We start from the raw sequence: 24,517 nt of genomic DNA on the forward strand, positions 1-24,517 counted from the left end.
TCTACCATAAATTATACAATATATACAATGAATTTATTTTTCTTATTTTTTTCTCGTGCAGATATCAATTAATATTAAATACATTATGATTGGTAACCATTTCAAATCAGATATCATATTTACAGACATTTACATTTTTTACATATATACTATTCAAAGGACACATTTTACACATTTTCACTGGTAAAAAATACTTCAATGAAACCGTTACATTCAAGATTTCAGGATAAAAATTTTAACCTGAATTTCCCACAACACTTTGTCTCCCACTGTTGATAAATAATAGGGGGCCTTGGTGGCCGAGTGAAAAGGTAGTTGAACTACTGTATCACTAGCCAGTCAACACTGAGGTTGTGAGTTCGAATCCTGCACAGGGCAGGTACACTCGACTCCAATCTTAATTGACTAGGATGTTCAGTTTTCCTACCAAAGGTCAGTGGTTATCCAGGCACTACGGCTTCCTCCACCAATAAAAACTGACCGCCACCAAATAGCACAATAGTGTTGAAAGTGATGTTAGACACCAATCTATCAATCAATGTTAAATAATAGTCTAAGGCATAAGTGTATACAAAAATGTTTACCATAGCTTCTGAGTCCTCAAAGGTGTCTGTATCTACTGGTTCCGAAGCATTTCGAGGATTATCTAGTGACAAGAAGGAGCGCACTTCTGGACTGAAAAGATAAAAACATTCGTAATTAACAGATTGCTAGCACGATCCATATGAATTCCTAACTATAACATCACAACACTGGTTAAAACCTGATTTAATGAATGAAAAGATATTCTTAACACAATTCTGTTATTTGTTGTTAAACATCAGGTGGATTTATGTCTTAACTTATACCTTGTTCATTGCTTTTGAAGTACACAGTTCTTTTTTTTAGGGACTATACATTAGACAGTGCACCTGCCCATATTATATATACAGTAGCCTAATATTAAGTAATGTTCAATTTATAGATTTTGTAAATCCATCAAAATTACAATCACTACAAGTTTATAGTTCACATTTTTCCAGAATCTTGGTAATTAAAAAATAACTTTAATCTGTTCCTTGTGCAAACATTAAATCAAAAGTAACCAGAAGCTCTGCATACTACAGTGTGTAATGAAACTACTAGGGTCAAAAAAATAGAGACAACCCTGTCACCTGAATATAACAATGGTCAGTAAAGCCTCTGGAAAAGGTCCATTACACAGGACAAAAATGAAAACAATCAATACAGGAGCACTCCTTTCAAATATTTTTCATTGTGTTATCAAAAGGAATAACTAAAATAATCTACTGATTTAATCAAAAGGTAAATGAATAATGTACAACATAAAATTCATTTCATTAACTTAAACATAATTAATCTTTTGTATTATATTAAGGTTGCTAAATATGTATCCATCAGAAAAATATGTCATTTGAGAATAAAACATGTGTCAATACCTCAGAGTCTCCAATACAACACTCAAAGATTTATAAAACATACAAACATTATTTAAAATCATTCAATGGCTGTTATAGTATTGATAAACAATGACAAAAATCTATCTTAAAAAGAGCAGCTAGACAAAATCAAGGTTCTTCTTTATTATCTAAAGCTTTCCTGATTAGAAAAAATAGATCGAAACAAAGAATGAAGACCCGGTACTCTATATTATTCAGTTCTCTTCTGATACCAAAGTACGTATTCAATAACCATACTTATGACATAACTCGAATATAAAATGATGAAAAGTAATCCTAATATGCTAAATAAAATGGTTAATAAACAGCCTTATCAAAATATATAATTTATGGCAAATTTTCGTATCGAAACTTCAAACTTTTAAAAGAAACTTTAACATACCTTTCATAAGTCTAATACATTAAAATATAGTCTACATTAATGTTATTTTAGTTCAATTATCTTAAAGAATGTCCATTCATTTCCAGGAACAAAACACTTATCATACTTATAAAGTACTTCACTTAAAATTTTCCAGATATGTAAAAAATATTGATTTAGTTGTCGTAAATGCAACATATTGTTAATTCTAATGACCTATACTGAAAAATCCACCAACACAAAAATAGTTTAATTCAAACAACTTTCAATTGTCTTCCCTAAAAAGAAAGAAAGATTTACTGAATATCTTTTTTTTTTTAAATCAATAACTTTATGTTCAACATTTAGATAATTTTCTTATAAAATCAAGGATTTAATATTTGTATATGGTGAAGTGTATGCAACAAAATTGGTTAAAATAATTGAGAAAAAAACTTTGTGAAATTCAAATTAATGCCTATAAAACAGCAAATTAGTTAACAGAATAAATTACAAGCTAATTTAATGTAAATATGGATTTCTTATTTTATGTTTGTTTTGCTATCATATCATACATAAAAGGTTTAGAAATTGGGTTCCCCCAGATTTCAGGAGGAAAGATCTTGTGTAACATTTAGGGATTTTGTGTCAACAGTTAATACACCATATCCTTTCTTCTCCACTTCTTTAGTATCTAATGGGATACTCTGCTATAAATGAGTTTTTTTTTAATTTCTTTATTTCCATCATCTCCTAGGATCTGTCTAAAGTAATACCCTTATATATGAGTTTCTTTGCTTATTTACCAGTTTTTCAAAGGAAAGGTGTCATGTAATTATAGATTATTGTTGGTCATCTTAACAAGATTGATTTTCTCGCTTGATACGGTACGGCAAAAGTGAGAAAAGCAATCGAGTTGAGATGACCAATGATAATCTGTTTATTGCTATTTTGCCTATGACGACTTTGATGTTCACATTGACAACTGCACGTGCGCCCTTAGTTTCTTGCGATAATTTTTCATATCACTCTACTGTGCTGAGAAAGGAAATTTATCAGTCGGTAAGATCAAAGGAAAATTTTGTAAAATAGCGATAACGTCTGATCCAGTTTCTTTATTTTCGAATATTTCATTGGAAAGATCTCATGTAATTTATGATTTCTGTTATTTGTTCATTTCCAAGTATTTCATGGAAAGTTCACATGTTATGTGTAATAAAGGGGAATATGAATTCTGTTATTTGTTTATTTCCAAGTATTTCATGGAAAGTTCACATGTTATGTGTAATAAGGGGGAGTATGATTTCTGTTATTTGTTCATTTCCAAGTATTTCATGGAAAGTTCACATGTCATGTGTAATAAGGGGGAGTATGATTTCTGTTATTTGTTCATTTCCAAGTATTTCGTGGAAAGTTCACATGTTATGTGTCATAAGGGGGAGTATGATTTCTGTTATTTGTTCATTTCCAAGTATTTCGTGGAAAGTTCACATATTATGTGTAATAAGGGGGGGTTATGATTTCTGTTATTTGTTCATTTCCAAGTATTTCGTGGAAAGTTCACATGTTATGTGTAATAAGGGATAGTATGATTTCTGTTATTTGTTCATTTCCAAGTATTTCGTGGAAAGTTCACATGTTATGTGTAATAAGGGGGAGTATGATTTCTGTTATTTGTTCATTTCCAAGTATTTCGTGGAAAGTTCACATGTTATGTGTAATAAGGGGGAGTATGATTTCTGTTATTTGTTCATTTCCAAGTATTTCGTGGAAAGTTCACATGTTATGCGTAATAAGGGGGAGTATGATTTCTGTTATTTGTTCATTTCCAAGTATTTCGTGGAAAGTTCACATGTTATGTGTAATAAGGGGGAGTATGATTTCTGTTATTTGTTCATTTCCAAGTATTTCATGGAAAGTTCACATGTTATGTGTAATAAGGGGGAGTATGATTTCTGTATTTCCAAGTATTTCATGGAAAGTTCACATGTTATGTGTAATAAGGGGGAGTATGATTTCTGTATTTCCAAGTATTTCGTGGAAAGTTCACATGTTATGTGTAATAAGGGGGAGTATGATTTCTGTTATTTGCTCATTTCCAAGTATTTCATGGAAAGTTCACATGTTATGTGTAATAAGGGGGAGTATGATTTCTGTTATTTGTTCATTTCCAAGTATTTCATGGAAAGTTCACATGTTATGTGTAATAAGGGGGAGTATGATTTCTGTATTTCCAAGTATTTCATGGAAAGTTCACATGTTATGTGTAATAAGGGGGAGTATGATTTCTGTTATTTGCTCATTTCCAAGTATTTCATGGAAAGTTCACATGTTATGTGTAATAAGGGGGAGTATGATTTCTGTTATTTGTTCATTTCCAAGTATTTCGTGGAAAGTTCACATGTTATGTGTAATAAGGGGGAGTATGATTTCTGTTATTTGTTCATTTCCAAGTATTTCCTGGAAAGTTCACATGTTATGTGTAATAAGGGGGAGTATGATTTCTGTTATTTGTTCATTTCCAAGTATTTCGTGGAAAGTTCACATGTTATGTGTAATAAGGGGAGTATGATTTCTGTTATTTGTTCATTTCCATTTTCGTGGAAAGTTCACATGTTATGTGTAATAAGGGGGAGTATGATTTCTGTTATTTGTTCATTTCCAAGTATTTCGTGGAAAGTTCACATGTTATGTGTCATAAGGGGGAGTATGATTTCTGTTATTTGTTCATTTCCAAGTATTTCGTGGAAAGTTCACATATTATGTGTAATAAGGGGGGTATGATTTCTGTTATTTGTTCATTTCCAAGTATTTCGTGGAAAGTTCACATGTTATGTGTAATAAGGGATAGTATGATTTCTGTTATTTGTTCATTTCCAAGTATTTCGTGGAAAGTTCACATGTTATGTGTAATAAGGGGGAGTATGATTTCTGTTATTTGTTCATTTCCAAGTATTTCGTGGAAAGTTCACATGTTATGTGTAATAAGGGGGAGTATGATTTCTGTTATTTGTTCATTTCCAAGTATTTCATGGAAAGTTCACATGTTATGTGTAATAAGGGGGAGTATGATTTCTGTATTTCCAAGTATTTCATGGAAAGTTCACATGTTATGTGTAATAAGGGGGAGTATGATTTCTGTTATTTGCTCATTTCCAAGTATTTCATGGAAAGTTCACATGTTATGTGTAATAAGGGGGAGTATGATTTCTGTTATTTGTTCATTTCCAAGTATTTCATGGAAAGTTCACATGTTATGTGTAATAAGGGGGAGTATGATTTCTGTATTTCCAAGTATTTCATGGAAAGTTCACATGTTATGTGTAATAAGGGGGAGTATGATTTCTGTTATTTGCTCATTTCCAAGTATTTCATGGAAAGTTCACATGTTATGTGTAATAAGGGGGAGTATGATTTCTGTTATTTGTTCATTTCCAAGTATTTCGTGGAAAGTTCACATGTTATGTGTAATAAGGGGGAGTATGATTTCTGTTATTTGTTCATTTCCAAGTATTTCGTGGAAAGTTCACATGTTATGTGTAATAAGGGGGAGTATGATTTCTGTATTTCCAAGTATTTCATGGAAAGTTCACATGTTATGTGTAATAAGGGGGAGTATGATTTCTGTTATTTGCTCATTTCCAAGTATTTCATGGAAAGTTCACATGTTATGTGTAATAAGGGGGAGTATGATTTCTGTTATTTGTTCATTTCCAAGTATTTCATGGAAAGTTCACATGTTATGTGTAATAAGGGGGAGTATGATTTCTGTATTTCCAAGTATTTCATGGAAAGTTCACATGTTATGTGTAATAAGGGGGAGTATGATTTCTGTTATTTGCTCATTTCCAAGTATTTCATGGAAAGTTCACATGTTATGTGTAATAAGGGGGAGTATGATTTCTGTTATTTGTTCATTTCCAAGTATTTCGTGGAAAGTTCACATGTTATGTGTAATAAGGGGGAGTATGATTTCTGTTATTTGTTCATTTCCAAGTATTTCGTGGAAAGTTCACATGTTATGTGTAATAAGGGGGAGTATGATTTCTGTTATTTGTTCATTTCCAAGTATTTCGTGGAAAGTTCACATGTTATGTGTAATAAGGGGAGTATGATTTCTGTTATTTGTTCATTTCCATTTTCGTGGAAAGTTCACATGTTATGTGTAATAAGGGGGAGTATGATTTCTGTTATTTGTTCATTTCCAAGTATTTCGTGGAAAGTTCACATGTTATGTGTCATAAGGGGGAGTATGATTTCTGTTATTTGTTCATTTCCAAGTATTTCGTGGAAAGTTCACATATTATGTGTAATAAGGGGGGTATGATTTCTGTTATTTGTTCATTTCCAAGTATTTCGTGGAAAGTTCACATGTTATGTGTCATAAGGGGGAGTATGATTTCTGTTATTTGTTCATTTCCAAGTATTTCGTGGAAAGTTCACATATTATGTGTAATAAGGGGGGTATGATTTCTGTTATTTGTTCATTTCCAAGTATTTCGTGGAAAGTTCACATGTTATGTGTAATAAGGGATAGTATGATTTCTGTTATTTGTTCATTTCCAAGTATTTCGTGGAAAGTTCACATGTTATGTGTAATAAGGGGGAGTATGATTTCTGTTATTTGTTCATTTCCAAGTATTTCGTGGAAAGTTCACATGTTATGTGTAATAAGGGGGAGTATGATTTCTGTTATTTGTTCATTTCCAAGTATTTCATGGAAAGTTCACATGTTATGTGTAATAAGGGGGAGTATGATTTCTGTATTTCCAAGTATTTCATGGAAAGTTCACATGTTATGTGTAATAAGGGGGAGTATGATTTCTGTTATTTGCTCATTTCCAAGTATTTCATGGAAAGTTCACATGTTATGTGTAATAAGGGGGAGTATGATTTCTGTTATTTGTTCATTTCCAAGTATTTCGTGGAAAGTTCACATGTTATGTGTAATAAGGGGGAGTATGATTTCTGTTATTTGTTCATTTCCAAGTATTTCGTGGAAAGTTCACATGTTATGTGTAATAAGGGGGAGTATGATTTCTGTTATTTGTTCATTTCCAAGTATTTCGTGGAAAGTTCACATGTTATGTGTAATAAGGGGAGTATGATTTCTGTTATTTGTTCATTTCCATTTTCGTGGAAAGTTCACATGTTATGTGTAATAAGGGGGAGTATGATTTCTGTTATTTGTTCATTTCCAAGTATTTCGTGGAAAGTTCACATGTTATGTGTAATAAGGGGAGTATGATTTCCGTTATTTGTTCATTTCCAAGTATTTCTTGGAAAGTTCACATGTTATGTGTAATAAGGGGGAGTATGATTTCTGTTATTTGTTTATTTCCAAGTATTTCATGGAAAGTTCACATGTTATGTGTAATAAGGGGAGTATGATTTCTGTTATTTGTTCATTTCCAAGTATTTCATGGAAAGTTCACATATTATGTGTAATAAGGAGAGTATGATTTCTGTAATTTGTTCATTTCCAAGTATTTCATGGAAAGTTCACATATTATGTGTAATAAGGGGGAGTATGATTTCTGTTATTTGTTCATTTCCAAGTATTTCGTGGAAAGTTCACATGTTATATGTAATAAGGGGAGTATGATTTCTGTTATTTGTTCATTTCCAAGTATTTCGTGGAAAGTTCACATGTTATGTGTAATAAGGGGGAGTATGATTTCTGTTATTTGTTCATTTCCAAGTATTTCGTGGAAAGTTCACATGTTATGTGTAATAAGGGGGAGTATGATTTCTGTTATTTGTTCATTTCCAAGTATTTCATGGAAAGTCCACATGTTATGTGTAATAAGGGGGAGTATGATTTCTGTTATTTGTTCATTTCCAAGTATTTCATGGAATGTTCACATGTTATGTGTAATAAGGAGAGTATGATTTCTGTTATTTGTTCATTTCCAAGTATTTCATGGAAAGTTCACATGTTATGTGTAATAAGGGGAGTATGATTTCTGTTATTTGTTCATTTCCAAGTATTTCATGGAAAGTTCACATGTTATGTGTAATAAGGGGGAGTATGATTTCTGTTATTTGTTCATTTCCAAGTATTTCATGGAAAGTTCACATGTTATGTGTAATAAGGAGAGTATGATTTCTGTTATTTGTTCATTTCCAAGTATTTCATGGAAAGTTCACATGTTATGTGTAACAAGGGGAGTATGATTTCTGTTATTTGTTCATTTTCAAGTATTTCATGGAAAGTTCACATATTATGTGTAATAAGGGGAGTATGATTTCTGTTATTTGTTCATTTCCAAGTATTTCATGGAAAGTTCACATGTTATGTGTAATAAGGGGGAGTATGATTTCTGTTATTTGTTCATTTCCAAGTATTTCATGGAAAGTTCACATGTTATGTGTAATAAGGGGAGTATGATTTCTGTTATTTGTTCATTTCCAAGTATTTCATGGAAAGTTGATTTCTGTTATTTGTTCATTTCCAAGTGTTTCATGGAAAGTTCACATGTTATGTGTAATAAGGGGGCGTATGATTTCTGTTATTTGTTCATTTCCAAGTGTTTCATGGAAAGTTCACATGTTATGTGTAATAAGGGGGAGTATGATTTCTGTTATTTGTTCATTTCCAAGTATTTCATGGAAAGTTCACATGTTATGTGTAATAAGGGGAGTATGATTTCTGTTATTTGTTCATTTCCAAGTGTTTCATGGAAAGTTCACATGTTATGTGTAATAAGGGGGAGTATGATTTCTGTTATTTGTTCATTTCCAAGTGTTTCATGGAAAGTTCACATGTTATGTGTAATAAGGGGGGGTATGATTTCTGTTATTTGTTCATTTCCAAGTATTTCCAAGTATTTCATGGAAAGTTCAAATGTTATGTGTAATAAGGGGAGTATGATTTCTGTTATTTGTTCATTTCCAAGTATTTCATGGAAAGTTCACATGTTATGTGTAATAAGGGGGAGTATGATTTCTCTATTTGTTCATTTTCAAGTATTTCATGGAAAGTTCACATGTTATGTGTAATAAGGGGGAGTATGATTTCTGTTATTTGTTCATTTCCAAGTATTTCATGGAAAGTTATTTGTTCATTTCCAAGTATTTCATGGAAAGTTCACATGTTATGTGTAATAAGGGGGAGTATGATTTCTGTTATTTGTTCATTTCCAAGTAGTTCATGGAAAGTTCACATGTTATGTGTAATAAGGGGGAGTATGATTTCTGTTATTTGTTCATTTATAAGTATTTCATGGAAAGTTCACATGTTATGTGTAATAAGGGGGAGTATGATTTCTGTTATTTGTTCATTTCCAAGTATTTCATGGAAAGTTCACATGTTATGTGTAATAAGGGGGAGTATGATTTCTGTTATTTGTTCACTTCCAAGTATTTCATGGAAAGTTCACATGTTATGTGCAATAAGGGGGAGTATGATTTCTGTTATTTGTTCATTTCCAAGTATTTCATGGAAAGTTCACATGTTATGTGTAATAAGGGGGAGTATGATTTCTGTTATTTGTTCACTTCCAAGTATTTTCATGGAAAGTTCACATGTTATGTGTAATAAGGGGCAGAAGATACCAAGTGGGCTATCAAAAACTGTAAGTGAGAAAAAAACCACGGTCAAAAGAACAAGTTATTGTCTACGAACCAAAGACTTCAGACGCACACAACACCATAACATAATGCTACCTGCGGTCGTATAAAAACAACTACAGACAACACCATAACATAATGCTACCTGCGGTCGTATAAAAACAACTAAAAAAATCAGCAGTCCACAAAACACTAAACAGAAAATTAAAGATTGTAAGTTTTGATGTTAAATTCTCAATATTTCATGGGAAAATTGTAAATTGTTACAATGTCATGGTTTCTTAATGTTTATTTTCCAGTATTTAAAGGCATTACTACTTATAATCTGTTACAACTTATCTCTTTTTAATTATTATAAATTGTCCATTACAACCATAGTTTTAAAATCCAAATCTATTACTGGAATAAATAAATGGAGAAAGTGTCCATGGGACACAGATGATGGCCCCGCTTGCATACAATGTTATAAAGGGATATAACTAAAGAACTGTACAAGTGATGCCACCCAAATTCGAACTTGATCTGTGTTTTATGGTAATAAGCATTGTGTATAAGTTTCATAGCATTTGGTTGAGGCAAACTTAAGTTAGAGAACAGAAACGAATTTTGGGACGAATGGACGGACAAGTGTAACACTTGATGCCCCCTCCGCCACGGCGGGGCATAAATAGCAAATCTTTAAAAAGAAGGGTGATACTCCAATCCAGTTAAATAACTAGAAATATGGTTAGCAGAGCTCACAAACAGAACCCTAAACCCTCCAGTCCACCTTTTCCCCACATCTTTGGGATAAAAATACAAAACAGGTGTGGTATTACAATATCATTGGTTAAGATTTTGATAAAGTTTTACCACATTCTACATAGTGGTTAAGGAGGAGTTCAATATACAGATTGGTTCTCCAAACAAAGGCAAAGTCCATAACTTCATGGGAGAAACCAAGTAAATAATTGGGATGACTAAAAATAGAAGGTGCACAATTTCATTCAAAATTAAAGATCCTGAGAAAGTTTCATCATTAGGGGTTATTAAGTAGAAGTGAATATAAAAATGTGTACTGCAGTATGAAGATACAAGAAAGTCATGCCAATTTTACTCTAAAAACTATATTGGTAAAGAAATGAAATGGGAGGTGCAAAAGTACATCATGTGAGCAAGATCTGTGAGTCTCACAAAATTGTGTTCAGGAGATGTAGTTGATACTAAAGTGGGACAGAGGGAAGAATGGACAGACATCACTATATATACAACCAGAAGTGGGACAGAGGGAAGAATGGACAGACACCAACATCACTATATATACAACCAGAAGTGGGACAGAGGGAAGAATGGTCCAACATCACTATATATACAACCAGAAGTGGGACAGAGGGAAGAATGGACAGACACCAACATCACTATATATACAACCAGAAGTGGGACAGAGGGAAGAATGGACAGACACCAACATCACTATATATACAACCAGAAGTGGGACAGAGGGAAGAATGGACAGACATCAACATCACTATATATACAACCAGAAGTGGGACAGAGGGAAGAATGGACAGACTCCAACATCACTATATATACAACCAGAAGTGGGACAGAGGGAAGAATGGACAGACATCACTATATATACAACCAGCTTCAAAAATCACGGAGTACATGTATAAAACAAAAAATTGGGGATACTAAAAACATTTCAAAAATTTAAGATCTTAAATAAATAAAAAAAAAAACTCCTAAAATCATATTCTTAAACATTACAATATACATACATGACATGTTTATGTAAAAGACTGCTCAGACATCGGAGAATTTTTTTCATACGTGCCGGCATGAATGATTTTCACTATAGGTCTTACTTTCAATCCTCTCTCTAAGTATCAATACTAACTGTTAATTACTGAGTCACTTCACCAAAATAAAAACACATATTCACATAAATTGTATACTATTATTATGTAAGAATTAAGTTAGAAGAATAACATGTACGTAAAGAGATTAACAATATGTCCAAAATGTCATTATTACACCCATTATGGTACATGTAGTAGTCAAATCCAATGTTAGTTCAGTTATGTTCATCAAAATCCTAGTATTATAGTAAATGTCCAGTTATGAGGTCAGATCGTAGAGTCAGCTGATAGGCATGTGTCCTCTCCATTCATAGTAATAGTATGTTTGTTATGTTCAATATAGAAGTAGGTCGTAAACTGATGTCATAAGTTTATAGAAAGTTGAGTTAAACCTAAGAGTTTGTTTACATTACAACTTTTCCCATACATATATTTATAAACAGTATCCTCTTTAAAATGATAAAATTCCATTGGTTGGTATATTTCCGCTTCCAAGAATAAAAATCCTATAAAATGACAGGGATTTAACAGTAATTGTAGTAAATAAACCTACATCACAATAAATTTCTATTTAAATTGATATATGTTGCTTTCCTTTAAAATACTTCTAACCAGTTTCCTTTCATTGTTGTAATTCCTTTTACTACATTTTTTTCTTCTAATTTGTCAATAAGAAAAATAAGATCCAACCTTGTTGTAAAAGTAGCAACAGGTGGTTCCTATCCACGTGGAATATAGTTTTACAATATGTAAATTAGTATAAAATAGTTGATTTTAATTCTAATGTTTACTGGGTCAATAAGTTGGAAAAAAAAGTTATTCAATTTTGTGGAGTACATATCTCAGGCTTATATAACTTACACTTTGGGTACAGTGTTTGCATATCAAATAAAAAAATACATAATATTGGACAGGTTATGTGTGAAAAAATCAATTAAATCACTTCTTACAAATACCCTTATCTTTATCTTTGAAAAGCAAGGGCAGATAGTTCAAATGTATCTTAGAAAATAATTCAAAATAAGGTTATATTTTTCACCAAAACGAAATTACCTATAAAGTGTCCTTGTTTTTTTTATAAACTTTAGTGAACAGTTGGATAAATAAATTTGTAAATTGATCTCTATGGACTTTTAACTTAAAAATATGAGGAGGACAGCAACCTTCTTACGTCATTCTAAATTAATAATTAATTAAGTCTATATTCATGGGAGTAGTCATTTGATGAAGATGATGTTTTACTGAAATAGTGATCATTTATTGCTATATTTAGATTTTCTACTAGTTTATGTCTAATTAACATGAAAAACATGAATGAAACTTCCCGCAATCCTTGTGAAACGTTGTTATACTGTATTACATTTCCGTTCACAAAGTTTACATACAAAACAACAATTTATGACGGCAATGACCGCCAAAATATTTCAGGTTAACAAACAAAATTTTAATTATTTTCTACACAATTAACTCCAAGGATCTTGAATCACTCACCTGGGTTACTTTAGTTGAAAAGATATATAACAACAGTAACAAGGGGTTTATTCTGTCAATAAGATGCTAAAAGAAGGGAATTAACAAGGCATTAAATGGTACTGGCCACATTATATATCAATATTAAATAAGTATACTTCGTAGAGGATCTTATAATCATCAAACATGCAAAATTATAAAGTATTTGTCATGGGAGAAAATTAAAACAAAAACGTGTGTATTCAGACTTGTAAGAATGTTTTTGGCAGCCACAATTTTACCACATGAAGATGATCCTTTGTAAAAATCTTCTGTACATCATTCCTGACAATTTTGGTTAAATTCGTCAAAGTAGTTACAGAAAAAAATTGTAAATGTGACAACTATGTGCAAACAATGCTGGCATGTTTGCCACCCATACAACATATGTCTGGATTGTTTGTACAGGGTAACTTCCCAATCATTAAGTGTGTAATGCTTCAAAAAATTTCATCTAGAATTTTCAGAGAAGATTTTTTTCATGGGATCAGAACCAAATGAGAATATTTTGTAGAGGGCCTCGCATATATCATTCCTGTCAAGTTTGGTTAAAATTGGCCAAGTTGTTTCAGATCATAAGATGAAAACATGAAAAATGGAATTTATAGCGCAAACTGCTCAGGACAAGAGACTAGGCTAAGATTAACCAATAAAAGTTATAATTGAGTTAAATTGTCAAACTGAAGCAATACCCTTTTGCAGAAGTTAATACAGTTATATTAATGAAGCCTGAATTTTCCAGTTTTTGCCAGCAATGCTATTGAAAGACAAAATGTAAAAGCCCATAATTAAGTATGGATAGCCCTTTTGAAAAACAATTTCAAAACTTCTAACTCTTTCGCAATTTAATGACCTCCCATATCTTTGTCCCAGATTTATGCCAATCTCATATACATTGTTTATTGACCCTGAATGGCATACACACCACAGTTATTTGACAATGTTCTGATAAATTACACAATTGTTTTCAAACTTTAGCTTAACTTTTTTTAGTCTAAATCTATCCTTTTGACGGGAGGACATCATTTGAATTCTGCCTCATCTTTAAGCATCTCAACAATTATATTCCCAGTGTTCTCCCCAGGGCCTTTTAGCATCATTGTTATGTGATGCTACATTTCTTGAATGTGATGCTATCTGAATTGATTTTCTTATAGATTGTTTTATGGATGTGATGCTATAATGTTTAGAAACAAGATGGTATTTCAAATATCCCTGTTTACCAGGATGCTATATGAAATATCTGGGGAGAACACTGATTCCATGTGATGTTATAACTGTTATGGTCCTAATTTTTTGTTGATGCAATACTAAATCTTTTATCAAAATACTGTGTGCTCTGGCTCCTTGTCTTATTATAAAAAGGAATGAAATAACTTAATCTATGGTTTGTAGTTTGAAAATTATTGCCACTGAGTTTTACCTTGAAAAGATATTGATCCAAGCAAGCATTCATTGTATTACCAAGAGGACCACTAAGTTATCAACATTTACTACCATAAAAGTCCATATTGTAGTCAAAGAATGTTATTTTCATTCAATACTTTTTTTACATTAGCTTTTGGTTCTTGTTTAATTCAAAGTAGACCCATAATAAATGTTTAACACAAACCTCTGCCTACAACAAAAGATTTGACTTTGAACATGGTAATAAGATTGATGTTATTCCTTCCAGCAATGTAACCTACCATTAACAATTCATGAATTACTCATGGCTTTGTACTTAAATAATACACTTTTTATTTCTACTGATATATCAAAAGTTCACCAAAAACAAACAGATTAATATAAATTCCATAAATTTGACTGTCTGGATATTTCTATTATTCATGACAAAGCAGAAAATATGCACAAAAAATGCATGCACACACAGACAGTTTGTAGAAGACCTTCAACATGCAAAAGTACATATGTTTTTGTTTTAGTGCAAACATAAGTGTTGCATCTAATATAACAACTTTTAAAATATACTAATACAATGACAATTCCACACTTTTCCCACATAATATAAGTATCATCATTCTTTCTGTAAGTAAAGACTTTGTTGTTTTTCATAAAAAAAGTTTCAAAAACTTAAAATTAAACTCAAACTGAAACAGCTGTTAATTTGTTTGATTGATATTATTTTCACTTAAAAATAAAGTGAAAGAAAACTAAAAACAGTTATTTTTTATTGTAATAAGACTTTTACAATGCCCATTTAAAAGAAGAATAAAGGAGTGGCTATTACCCTTGAATAAATAGAAGGAAACAGTACCTCCCCTCAGATAAAAATCTTTTTTATCATTAAAAAATCATTGTATGTACTTTGAAAATAATATATTTACCATGCTTTATTCACCCAAATGATACCTTATTTAAGTACCATAAATACGAGGTATGGTGAACACACCATGTATATCACGATACATTATGCCTTAGGCCAATCATTGACAGTACAAATTTCTATCAAACCTACATAATCATTTCATACAAACTGTTCGTATCATATTATGGTCTGATCTTATGGTATTTCTTAAGAATTATTAGAATTAGTCAATATTACAACATACATTGCCCCATTCAACAGTAAGTTCAAAAGGTCTGACTCCCTCTTAATTAACAACAAACTTTCAAAAATTATAATAACCATTCTAGAAATTATAAATTTTGAAAAAAATCATAAGCTATGAATACCTCAAAAATATATGAAAAATTGCACCCTTTGAAGACTTTTCAACAAAATCCATTTAACTTTCCTCCAACAATAACTAACACAATATTTATCAGTAAAGCATTTTTCTTTAGAAATAGTATCATCAAGAAATAGCTTCATAAATAGTACCTTTGTTCTTCTCTCTATACATAGTAACTTTAAACATCATTTACTTTATTTTACCTTATTTACTTTATTTTACCTAATTTACTTTATTTTACCTAATTTACTTTATTTACCCTAATTTACTTTATTTTCAAAATTTATTAAACTATTATCATCCAAATCATAACACTTACAGTTAGAAGTGCAAACATCTCCTAAAATTCATTCAGTTATAAAAACAATGCTTATAGATGCTTATTAAGCAGACAATTCTCTGTACAAAAATATCACTTAAAATGAATATTAAGTAGTTGGTGACCTATAAAAGACAATGACTAGTCATCAATTTCACACCTGAGAAGAATTGTAGGACAATATATATTCATCTGGCAATACAATTATAGAAACAGACATACATCTCCTACCCTCCAGCTAAACATTAGTGTTAAACTCCATACTGTTCATTCTCTTGTCCTTTGATGACATATTTTACCTTCACACTTATTTCATCAGTTATCTCCCTTTAAAAGATTTTATCAGAGTTATCTCCCATTAATGATATGAAATAATCAAATACATGTATAGCTTACTTCTTGTAACAAAGAAAAACTATACTGACTTGAGAGATAACCTTGACTAATGCTTTACAATTATTGGTAAAGTGTTGTTTCTATAAAGGTATAAAAGTTTATGACTAAAACAGAGGACAAATATAGCATGATTAGACCATATATCAACACTGTCAAGGTCAATGCATGACAAACTTTAATCCATAACAAAGGCATCTTCATCATGCATGACAATAAGAAACTTAAAATAGAAAAAAATTGTCATGATGCAGTGCTGACTATAAAGATTATCAAGCAATTTTATATTACAGATAAAAAAAGCTATACATGTAAAATTAATATTCAATTTTCATAATGAAAATAATTTTTGTTTGATCTAGATTAAACAACTCATCTATATATTCAGAAAATATTAACAATATTTATTTACCTTTCAGCTTCGCCTTCACTTGAATCACTTTTACGGAAAAATTTTGCTAGAGTAAATTTGACCATGATAGAACATATCAATACACACAAATAACAATTGTTATAACACCACTAAAGTGAATGACATTTACATACATAAAAACAATATTTATGTTTCCTGTCTTAATGATATTCACAAGAACTATGTAAAACCTAATATACTATTATTTTATTGGATGACACAGGTATGATCACTGTATGATAATGTGAAAACTATTGTAGGTGTCAAAATATAGGTACAACATTGGACAATATAAACTTCAAATTCAAATTCACTGTTTTAGGATAGAATCTCTCGATCATTTGTATAGAAACAAGTTTCTGATGCTTTTTATAATTTTATTGCTTCCTAACTGGAAATTAATTAAAAAAAAGTTAACCTATTCCTTCCTCCAAACATAAAATGCCATAGCCAGATGTCTTATACTTATTTTGAATAAGAAAATGAAAAAAATGCAAAATAATTCCAAATACAGATAAAAAATATCAGCATCAGCATGAAAAGGACAATGAGAAGTTTATGAGTGTTTTTTTCATCTCCTTTAATCTATCTAACTGGCTGAAAATAGAAATCATATCAAAAAGGAGATAGTAGAAAAAATTTAGTCCTTTAGAGTCAATAATAAAAAAGTTGTGAGATTTTAGGGTTAGATACAAGTTTCTGTATAAATTCACTTAACTGTTGTGAGATTTTAGGGTGAGATACAAGTTTCTGTATAAATTCACTTACTGTTGTGAGACTTTAGGGTGAGATACAAGTTTCTGTATAAATTCACTTACTGTTGTGAGATTTTAGGGTGAGATACAAGTTTCTGTATAAATTCACTTACTGTTGTGAGATTTTAGGGTGAGATACAAGTTTCTGTATAAATTCACTTACTGTTGTGAGATTTTAGGGTGAGATACAAGTTTCTGTATAAATTCACTTACTGTTGTGAGATTTTAGGGTGAGATACAAGTTTCTGTATAAATTCACTTACTGTTGTGAGATTTAAGGGTGAGACACAAGTTTCTGTATAAATTCACTTACTGTTGTGAGACTTTAGGGTGAGATACAAGTTTCTGTATAAATTCACTTACTGTTGTGAGATTTTAGGGTGAGATACAAGTTTCTGTATAAATTCACTTACTGTAGTGAGATTTTAGGGTGAGATACTAGTTTCTGTATAAATTCACTTACTGTTGTGAGATTTTAGGGTGAAATACAAGTTTCTGTATAAATTCACTTATTGTTGTGAGATTTTAGGGTGAGATACAAGTTTCTATACAATTCACTTACTGTTGTGAGATTTTAGAGTGAGATACAAGTTTCTGTATAAATTCACTTACTGTTGTGAGATTTTAGGGTGAGATACAAATTTCTGTACAATCCACTTACTGTTGATATTTTAGAGTGAGATACAAGTTTCTGTACAATTCACTTACTGTTGTGAGATTTTAGGGTGAGATACAAGTTTCTGTACAATCCACTTTCTGTTGTGAGATTTAAGTGTAAGATACAAGTTTCTGTACAATTCACCTACTGTTAAGAGAGTTTAGGGTGAGATACAAGTTTCTGTATAAATTCACTTACTGTTGTGAGATTTTAGGGAGAAATACAAGTTTCTGTATAAATTCACTTACTGTTGTGAGATTTTAGGGAGAGATACAAGTTTCTATACACTTCACTTACTGTTGAGAGATTTTAGAGTGAGATACAAGTTTCTGTACAATTCACTTACTGTTGTGAGATTTTAGGGAGAGATACAAGTTTCTATACAATTCACTTACTGTTGTGAGATTTTAGGGTGAGATACTTTATTCTGTATAATCCACTTACTGTTAAGAGATTTTAGAGTGAATTACAAGCTTCTGTACAATTCACTTTCTGTTGTGAGATTTTAGGGTTTGATACATGTTTCTGTATAAATTCACTTACTGTTGTGAGATTTAAGGGGAAGATACAAGTTTCTGTACCATCATTCACTTCCTGTTCAGTGTTATGAGATTTTAGGGTAAGATACAAGTTCTGTATAAATTCACTTACTCTTGAGAGATTTTAGGGTGTGATACAAGCTTCTTAATAAATTCACTTACTGTTGTGAAATTTTAGGGTGAGACACCAATTCTTTATAAATTCACTTAGTGTTGAGAGATTTTAGGGCGAGACATAGTTTCAGTATAAATTCACTTACTGTAGTGAGATTTTAGGTTGAAATACAAGTTTCAAAATAAATTCACTTACTATTGAGAGATTTTAGGGTGAGATACAAGTTCTGTACAAATTCACTTACTGTTGAGAGATTTTAGGGTGAGATACTAGTTTCTGTATAAATTCATCTAAGCCATCTCTTCTCTGCTGTATAAAGTCTGGGTCTAGATTACCAAATAGCCTTTTTCCTGGCAGTCTGAGGTTGGCATCAGGATACAACTTCTTAATCTAAAGAAAATAATTATTCTGTGTCACAAATTAGTTGAAAGACAACGAAAAGCAAATGATAACCGATCATCTATTGTACAAATGTACAATGTAAGAAGATGTTATTCTTTATGAGTACAAGAAAAACATACTTGCTGTCATCTTTTCCTGTAAGCAAGCACCTTTTTTTTTGGTACAAAATACCTGACATGTGAACATTCTTACTATTAATAGACTTACGATTCATTGCTATACATCTTAATCGTAGCTTCATTGAGAACATGTTCACACTGTCTATCAAACAAATATTGTAGAAGAAGCTGACCATCTGTTACAGTGACCAATAAAGACAGACTCACTATTTGGAAAGAGTGCCAACTTTTGTTACACCTAAATTGTTGATACATGTTATTAAAATTGAATGGGTCTTGACTTTCATATTTGAAAAAATAATTCAGTCGGGCATGCTAAAATCTGTGGAATATTATTGAAAAATCATGCAGGCAAAGGAATCAGATCCCATAATTGTCAACAAATTAAAAATAAATAAAGTAAAGGCATATCAACACTTTAATTAAACTGTGTACAAATTATGCTTGATTTGTCAGTATGTTGAAAAATAATATTTCACCATAAAAAAAAAATATAACAAAAGTATTATTTAGGTATTGCTACCTTTATAAAACAAAAATGGCTTTATACAACAAAAAATGGTTATTTTGTTTCCTTTTGACTTAAATATTTAAAAAAAAATGAAGTACTTTTAACCCAAGATATCATGTTTACAGGTAAAATATTGGTCATCTCTGAATCAATAAAGTGAACCCTATTAAAGGTCAGGCGTACATGTATTTACTACTATAGCATTGGTAATGTTATCACAGTATATACAGGTGTACACTCTGTCAACCAAACAATATATAGGACATTGATATAAACATAGGTCATACTATAATACTGGACTTATTTACAATGTACTTTGCAAAATGAAATTCAAGATCACTTTAATGTAACAACAATGTATAATCTTTTTACAACCAAATTAACAAATAAACAAATCATTTTTTACACAGTAACAAAAGTATTTTTTGCAACATCATACAAAGAAATATGGACAACTGATATTTAAAATGTACACCGTTAAATTAATATGATACTAACATGATACAAAAATTTAAATAATATTATCATAAATTTAACTGCAGTTCATTACAATTTTCAGAGTGTATGATTACCTTTCAAATTAACAGATATCATTATATATCATATATCATTTTAAAAAAACTTTCTTTACTGTTTTTCTCACCTTTAATGCCAATCCAATTTGGAATTATTTAACACCTTATGCAGGAAAAATTAGCCTGTAATTATTGTTGTCTTAAATATCAATCCTGTTTAATTTAAAATGTTTAATCCTTCACAAATTAAACTTATATGGTCTGTACATGTTAATCATTCCCGATTCTAATCTCTGTGACGTTTTATTACAAAAGTCCTACTTGAAATGCATACTCTGAAAACATGTAATACTTTAAATACCATTATGTAAATAAAACCAGACAGAAGTGGGTACCAATATATGCTTTGTATAACTAGATCAATATAAGCATTCAAAACATTAATCAAAGATCTACCCACAACTGTTAATAGTTCTACAAGTTTGTTCCCACACAATAGCCATTCTTCTTTAAACAGTTCTTCAAAACATGGGCACTTGTCTCTGAAAAAATTACCTGTGTACCTTAATATAACACATAACATGACCTTAATATGATGTTTTGATTATAAATCTAATGTGATTTTTTTTCATAGGTACTTGGAGACGGGACAGGACAATATTGTTTAGCCCTCCCCCTTCTTTTTCAAAAATTCTTTATTTTTGTGCGTGTTAAATTAAGGTATATTAGGTTAAAAAAAATCAGTGACAAGTGCCTGTGCTTCAAAAGCAGTAAAACACATCACATTACTTTACACAAATGACTGATATGTCCTAGATATAAAAGAAAAGTTCAATAAAATATCGTAATACATGTACATGTAAAGTAACAAGCTGGAGCACCACCAGATTTTAAGACTACTTCATATCATCAATTCAGAATCCAAGCCTTATAAACATGAGTGTTCAAGTAATATTTGTAACTGATCAATAAAAGTGTCCTGTTCATATCTGTTCCTAACTTAAAGGTGTTGCTGTTTGAAACTACTACAAAGTACAGCTACCAATATTACAGTGTAGAGTAACAACTCAAATATCAGAATTACATTCTGGATTGTAATGAAAATCAAATTTAAAATATATGTCCCATTTAATGGACATCTATTGTTGACATCTTTGGCCTAATTCATCAGAGATACCTTTTTTCATTTGGTGGGAAATATTGACATTGTAAATTACTATCAAAATTACCCCTAAGTAATAGATGAGTAGTTCAATATCCTTGGCTAAACTATTGTTTTTAACTATTTTAAGGTACCATAACAGGTCATAAAGCCATTATATTTTACTAAAAATTACATGAATTAACAAGTAAAGCACATGTCAATGAATATTCACATGATTTTTAAAATAAAATTGACAGATACAAGGTAAAGAAAGGTTTGTGATAAACAAACTAATATACAGATGCAGCTCATATGTTTCATGTTAAACAAATTCAAGCTGTGCATGTATAAGTAGTAATTTAATTTTGTTGAAAGAACTAATTGAGTGAGGTGAGAGTTTTTGCTCCAAGTTGAAGGCATCCCTGTGGCATTGAGATGAAGAACAGCAATAAAAGCACTGTTACCCTTTGCTTTCTGCTGTGCATGTACTGATTTAGTATCATGGATGGATACCCCATATCCTTTCTTTTCTATTAATTGAAGTTCAATTGCTTGATTCTGTTTATAATGAACTCAGTTGTAAGATTGATTTCATTTCATTTAAGAACTTGTTGTTTGAAATTTTTGTTGGTTTTCTGATCAATCTTGGCTCATTTGGGTACATTTAGCCTCGGTTCCTGACTCAACTTGTCAGACGCGAAGCTAAATTGGGTTGGGATTCCTAGGCTATGGTACATTGTGGTGTCTTGTTGTTTAGATATGTTGTTTGTCTTTTTGTTGTTTTTTCACATCTTGGCTGATTCTATCACATCTTGGCTGATTCTATAAGTTATTTGATCCTGTGAAAGACATTTAAAATCTTGACAAATCCATTAATATGTGCAGTCAAGTAATCTTGCAAAATACTTGTCCAAAACTCATGATAATTCTGCTCAATAACATCATGATGCAAGAAAATTTGTGTGATTAAATCAAACCCCATTCAAACAAATACATGTAATAGGGCAGGGTTTCCTTGTAATTTACTGTTTAATTCAGTCAAAAGTAGAGAAGCAATTTAGAATATTATATACTATCTGTTACTTACAGGCCAGGTAAATGGAAAAAATGTGGACCTACAGTAAACAAGACTTTGAAATGTTTTGCTGTTTTGCTGTTTTACTGATTATGATTGATTTTATGTTGAAAGTTTTTAATATCAAGGTCTAACTACAGTTATAACAGAAAGTAAACACTATCAATGATTCATGAACATAAGGTCAAGGTCAGATGAACTCTGTCAGACAGACATGAACAATATAAAGCTATTCTTTACACCAAATATAGTTGACTTATTACTTAAAAGTATCTCAGAGATGGGCCTAATCATCAACACTGATCTCTGAACTATGACATGAGGTCAATGTTAGGTGAACCTTGTCTTACAGACATAGAATTGAGAATGGAAACAGAGAATGTGTCAAAGAGACAACAACCCAACCGAAGAGCAGAAAACGGCCATTGCAATGTATACATTGCAATGAGTCTAATATACCAAATACCAGTTGTCCCATCATAAATCATGTGACCCCAAAAAAAAACTATATAGATTTTTAAGCTGTCATTTAACTGTGAAAATGAGATTAAGGTCAATGGACATATACCAGTCATCAAAGTAACATACAATGAATGGTAAGCAGTTCCTGCTCAACTATACACCCCTTATGTTGCTTATGTCATGTAAAAACCTTACTGTAACTATCATACTGGTACATATGAGCATTCGGACTTGTAGGAATGTCTACCATATGCCTTTTGTGGACTGCCTTTTACAATAAATTATACATTTCATTGGCATTCCACTTTAAAAGTTCTATTTTACAACTACATGTACTACATGTATTAACTTGTGAAACACATCTACCTACATACCTATTAAAACTCTAGAAACTTAGATGTTAGGTTTGGACAGCTTGAAATGCTTTTGTATTCTAACATTTTGCTTGCTTCCCATGAACAGGAAATATTTGATAATATCTCTAGTTTTTTCTTATCTTATGTTCAATGAAATATTCAAAGAAAAAAGAATTTTGATATAACAAAAAACTTTAAAATCACATGCTATTCTAAAGACTTTTATAACAGAATGTAATGTTTAGAGATAAATGAATATTACACTGCAAAACTTTAAAACTTTATAAAAGAGGCAAATATTGAACTATATACATCTCTGATATACATGTATTATTATTGTAAATGCTATTTACAGTTCAACACTATCTTAAAAGAAATGCTACCACTTTTAGAATTTATTGGAACATAAATACTCTATATAAAGTATGCCTTAAGCATGACCGGTCCTTTCCCTCAAACGTACTTAACACTATCTAAAGTCCTTAGGTTTATTTATGTTCAAGCCATTTATAATCCAAACTAACATTGACCTAAAATTTGGACAACTTATGCCGTAGTTAAATGAGATTATTATATATTGGATAAGAAATATCATTGTATTCCTATCTAAAGTTTTCTTTAAGTTTTTAAGATCAGTGAATGATATCTACATCATATGAACCACCTTATGTAAATAAATATAGGAAGGGAGGTAACCCTGGCTTTACAGTATGACAGGAAAGATGTATCATTACAAAATTTATTGTGATTCTCTATAATGAATCATGTCTTCTCAGTTAAATAAATCTTAAAGATCAATCGAGCTATACCTTTAGCTTGCCTATTCTTAACCAATAATCACCAAAATTGCCTGTACCTGTCTGCACATACTCAAAAAAGATACCTTTTAAATATTGTAACCCCAAAATAATGCAAATTTAATACAAATTGACAAAAAAAAAATAGTACCTGTTCTGAAAAGTGCCCTGTGAGTTTGTTTTATTAGCTTAAAAATCATGTACTAGTATATAATAAAAGCTAACCATCATCTCCTAACTTTTCTTATCAATTGAAATTTTATCAATATTAGAATTTATTTAATATACATATATTTTATTGTGAAACATTTTTAGTCATTTGTCAGTGTTAAACTTATAGTAAAAATATTTGTTTCTACAGACAATCAGTGGGCCAATATTTATTTATATCAGAAATATTGTAATATAACATTTGTATTTCTAGTTTAACCACTTAGTTCTTTCTATGAAAAATAAAAAGTCATGATGGTTAAACTAATAAAGTAACATTTTGACTCATTTTGACTATTTTAATTTTTTTTTGTAAATATTATAAGGTAGATGCTGTT

General features: G+C 30.8%; 1 protein-coding gene across 5 annotated transcripts in view; it reads right to left on the minus strand.

Annotated features, from left to right (window-relative positions):
- LOC127725467 (serine/threonine-protein kinase Sgk1-like) overlaps nt 1-24,517 on the minus strand; it is a 58,830-nt gene that overhangs the window by 17,183 nt on the left and 17,130 nt on the right. For 2 of the 5 annotated variants that reach the window (XM_052232456.1, XM_052232445.1), the window contains 2 exons: nt 18,833-18,978; nt 585-675 (listed from right to left, as the gene is read on the minus strand). In XM_052232456.1, the coding sequence (XP_052088416.1) occupies nt 585-675; nt 18,833-18,978 (237 nt within the window). Of the gene's footprint in view, nt 1-584; nt 676-11,132; nt 11,940-16,521; nt 16,680-18,231; nt 18,242-18,832; nt 18,979-24,517 lie in introns of those variants that run through there. The other 3 variants (XM_052232484.1, XM_052232463.1, XM_052232474.1) reach the window with 3 other exon arrangements.

This window comes from Mytilus californianus, unplaced genomic scaffold, assembly GCF_021869535.1.
Source record: "Mytilus californianus isolate M0D057914Y unplaced genomic scaffold, xbMytCali1.0.p SCAF_1, whole genome shotgun sequence".
Classification (NCBI taxonomy): domain Eukaryota; kingdom Metazoa; phylum Mollusca; class Bivalvia; order Mytilida; family Mytilidae; genus Mytilus; species Mytilus californianus.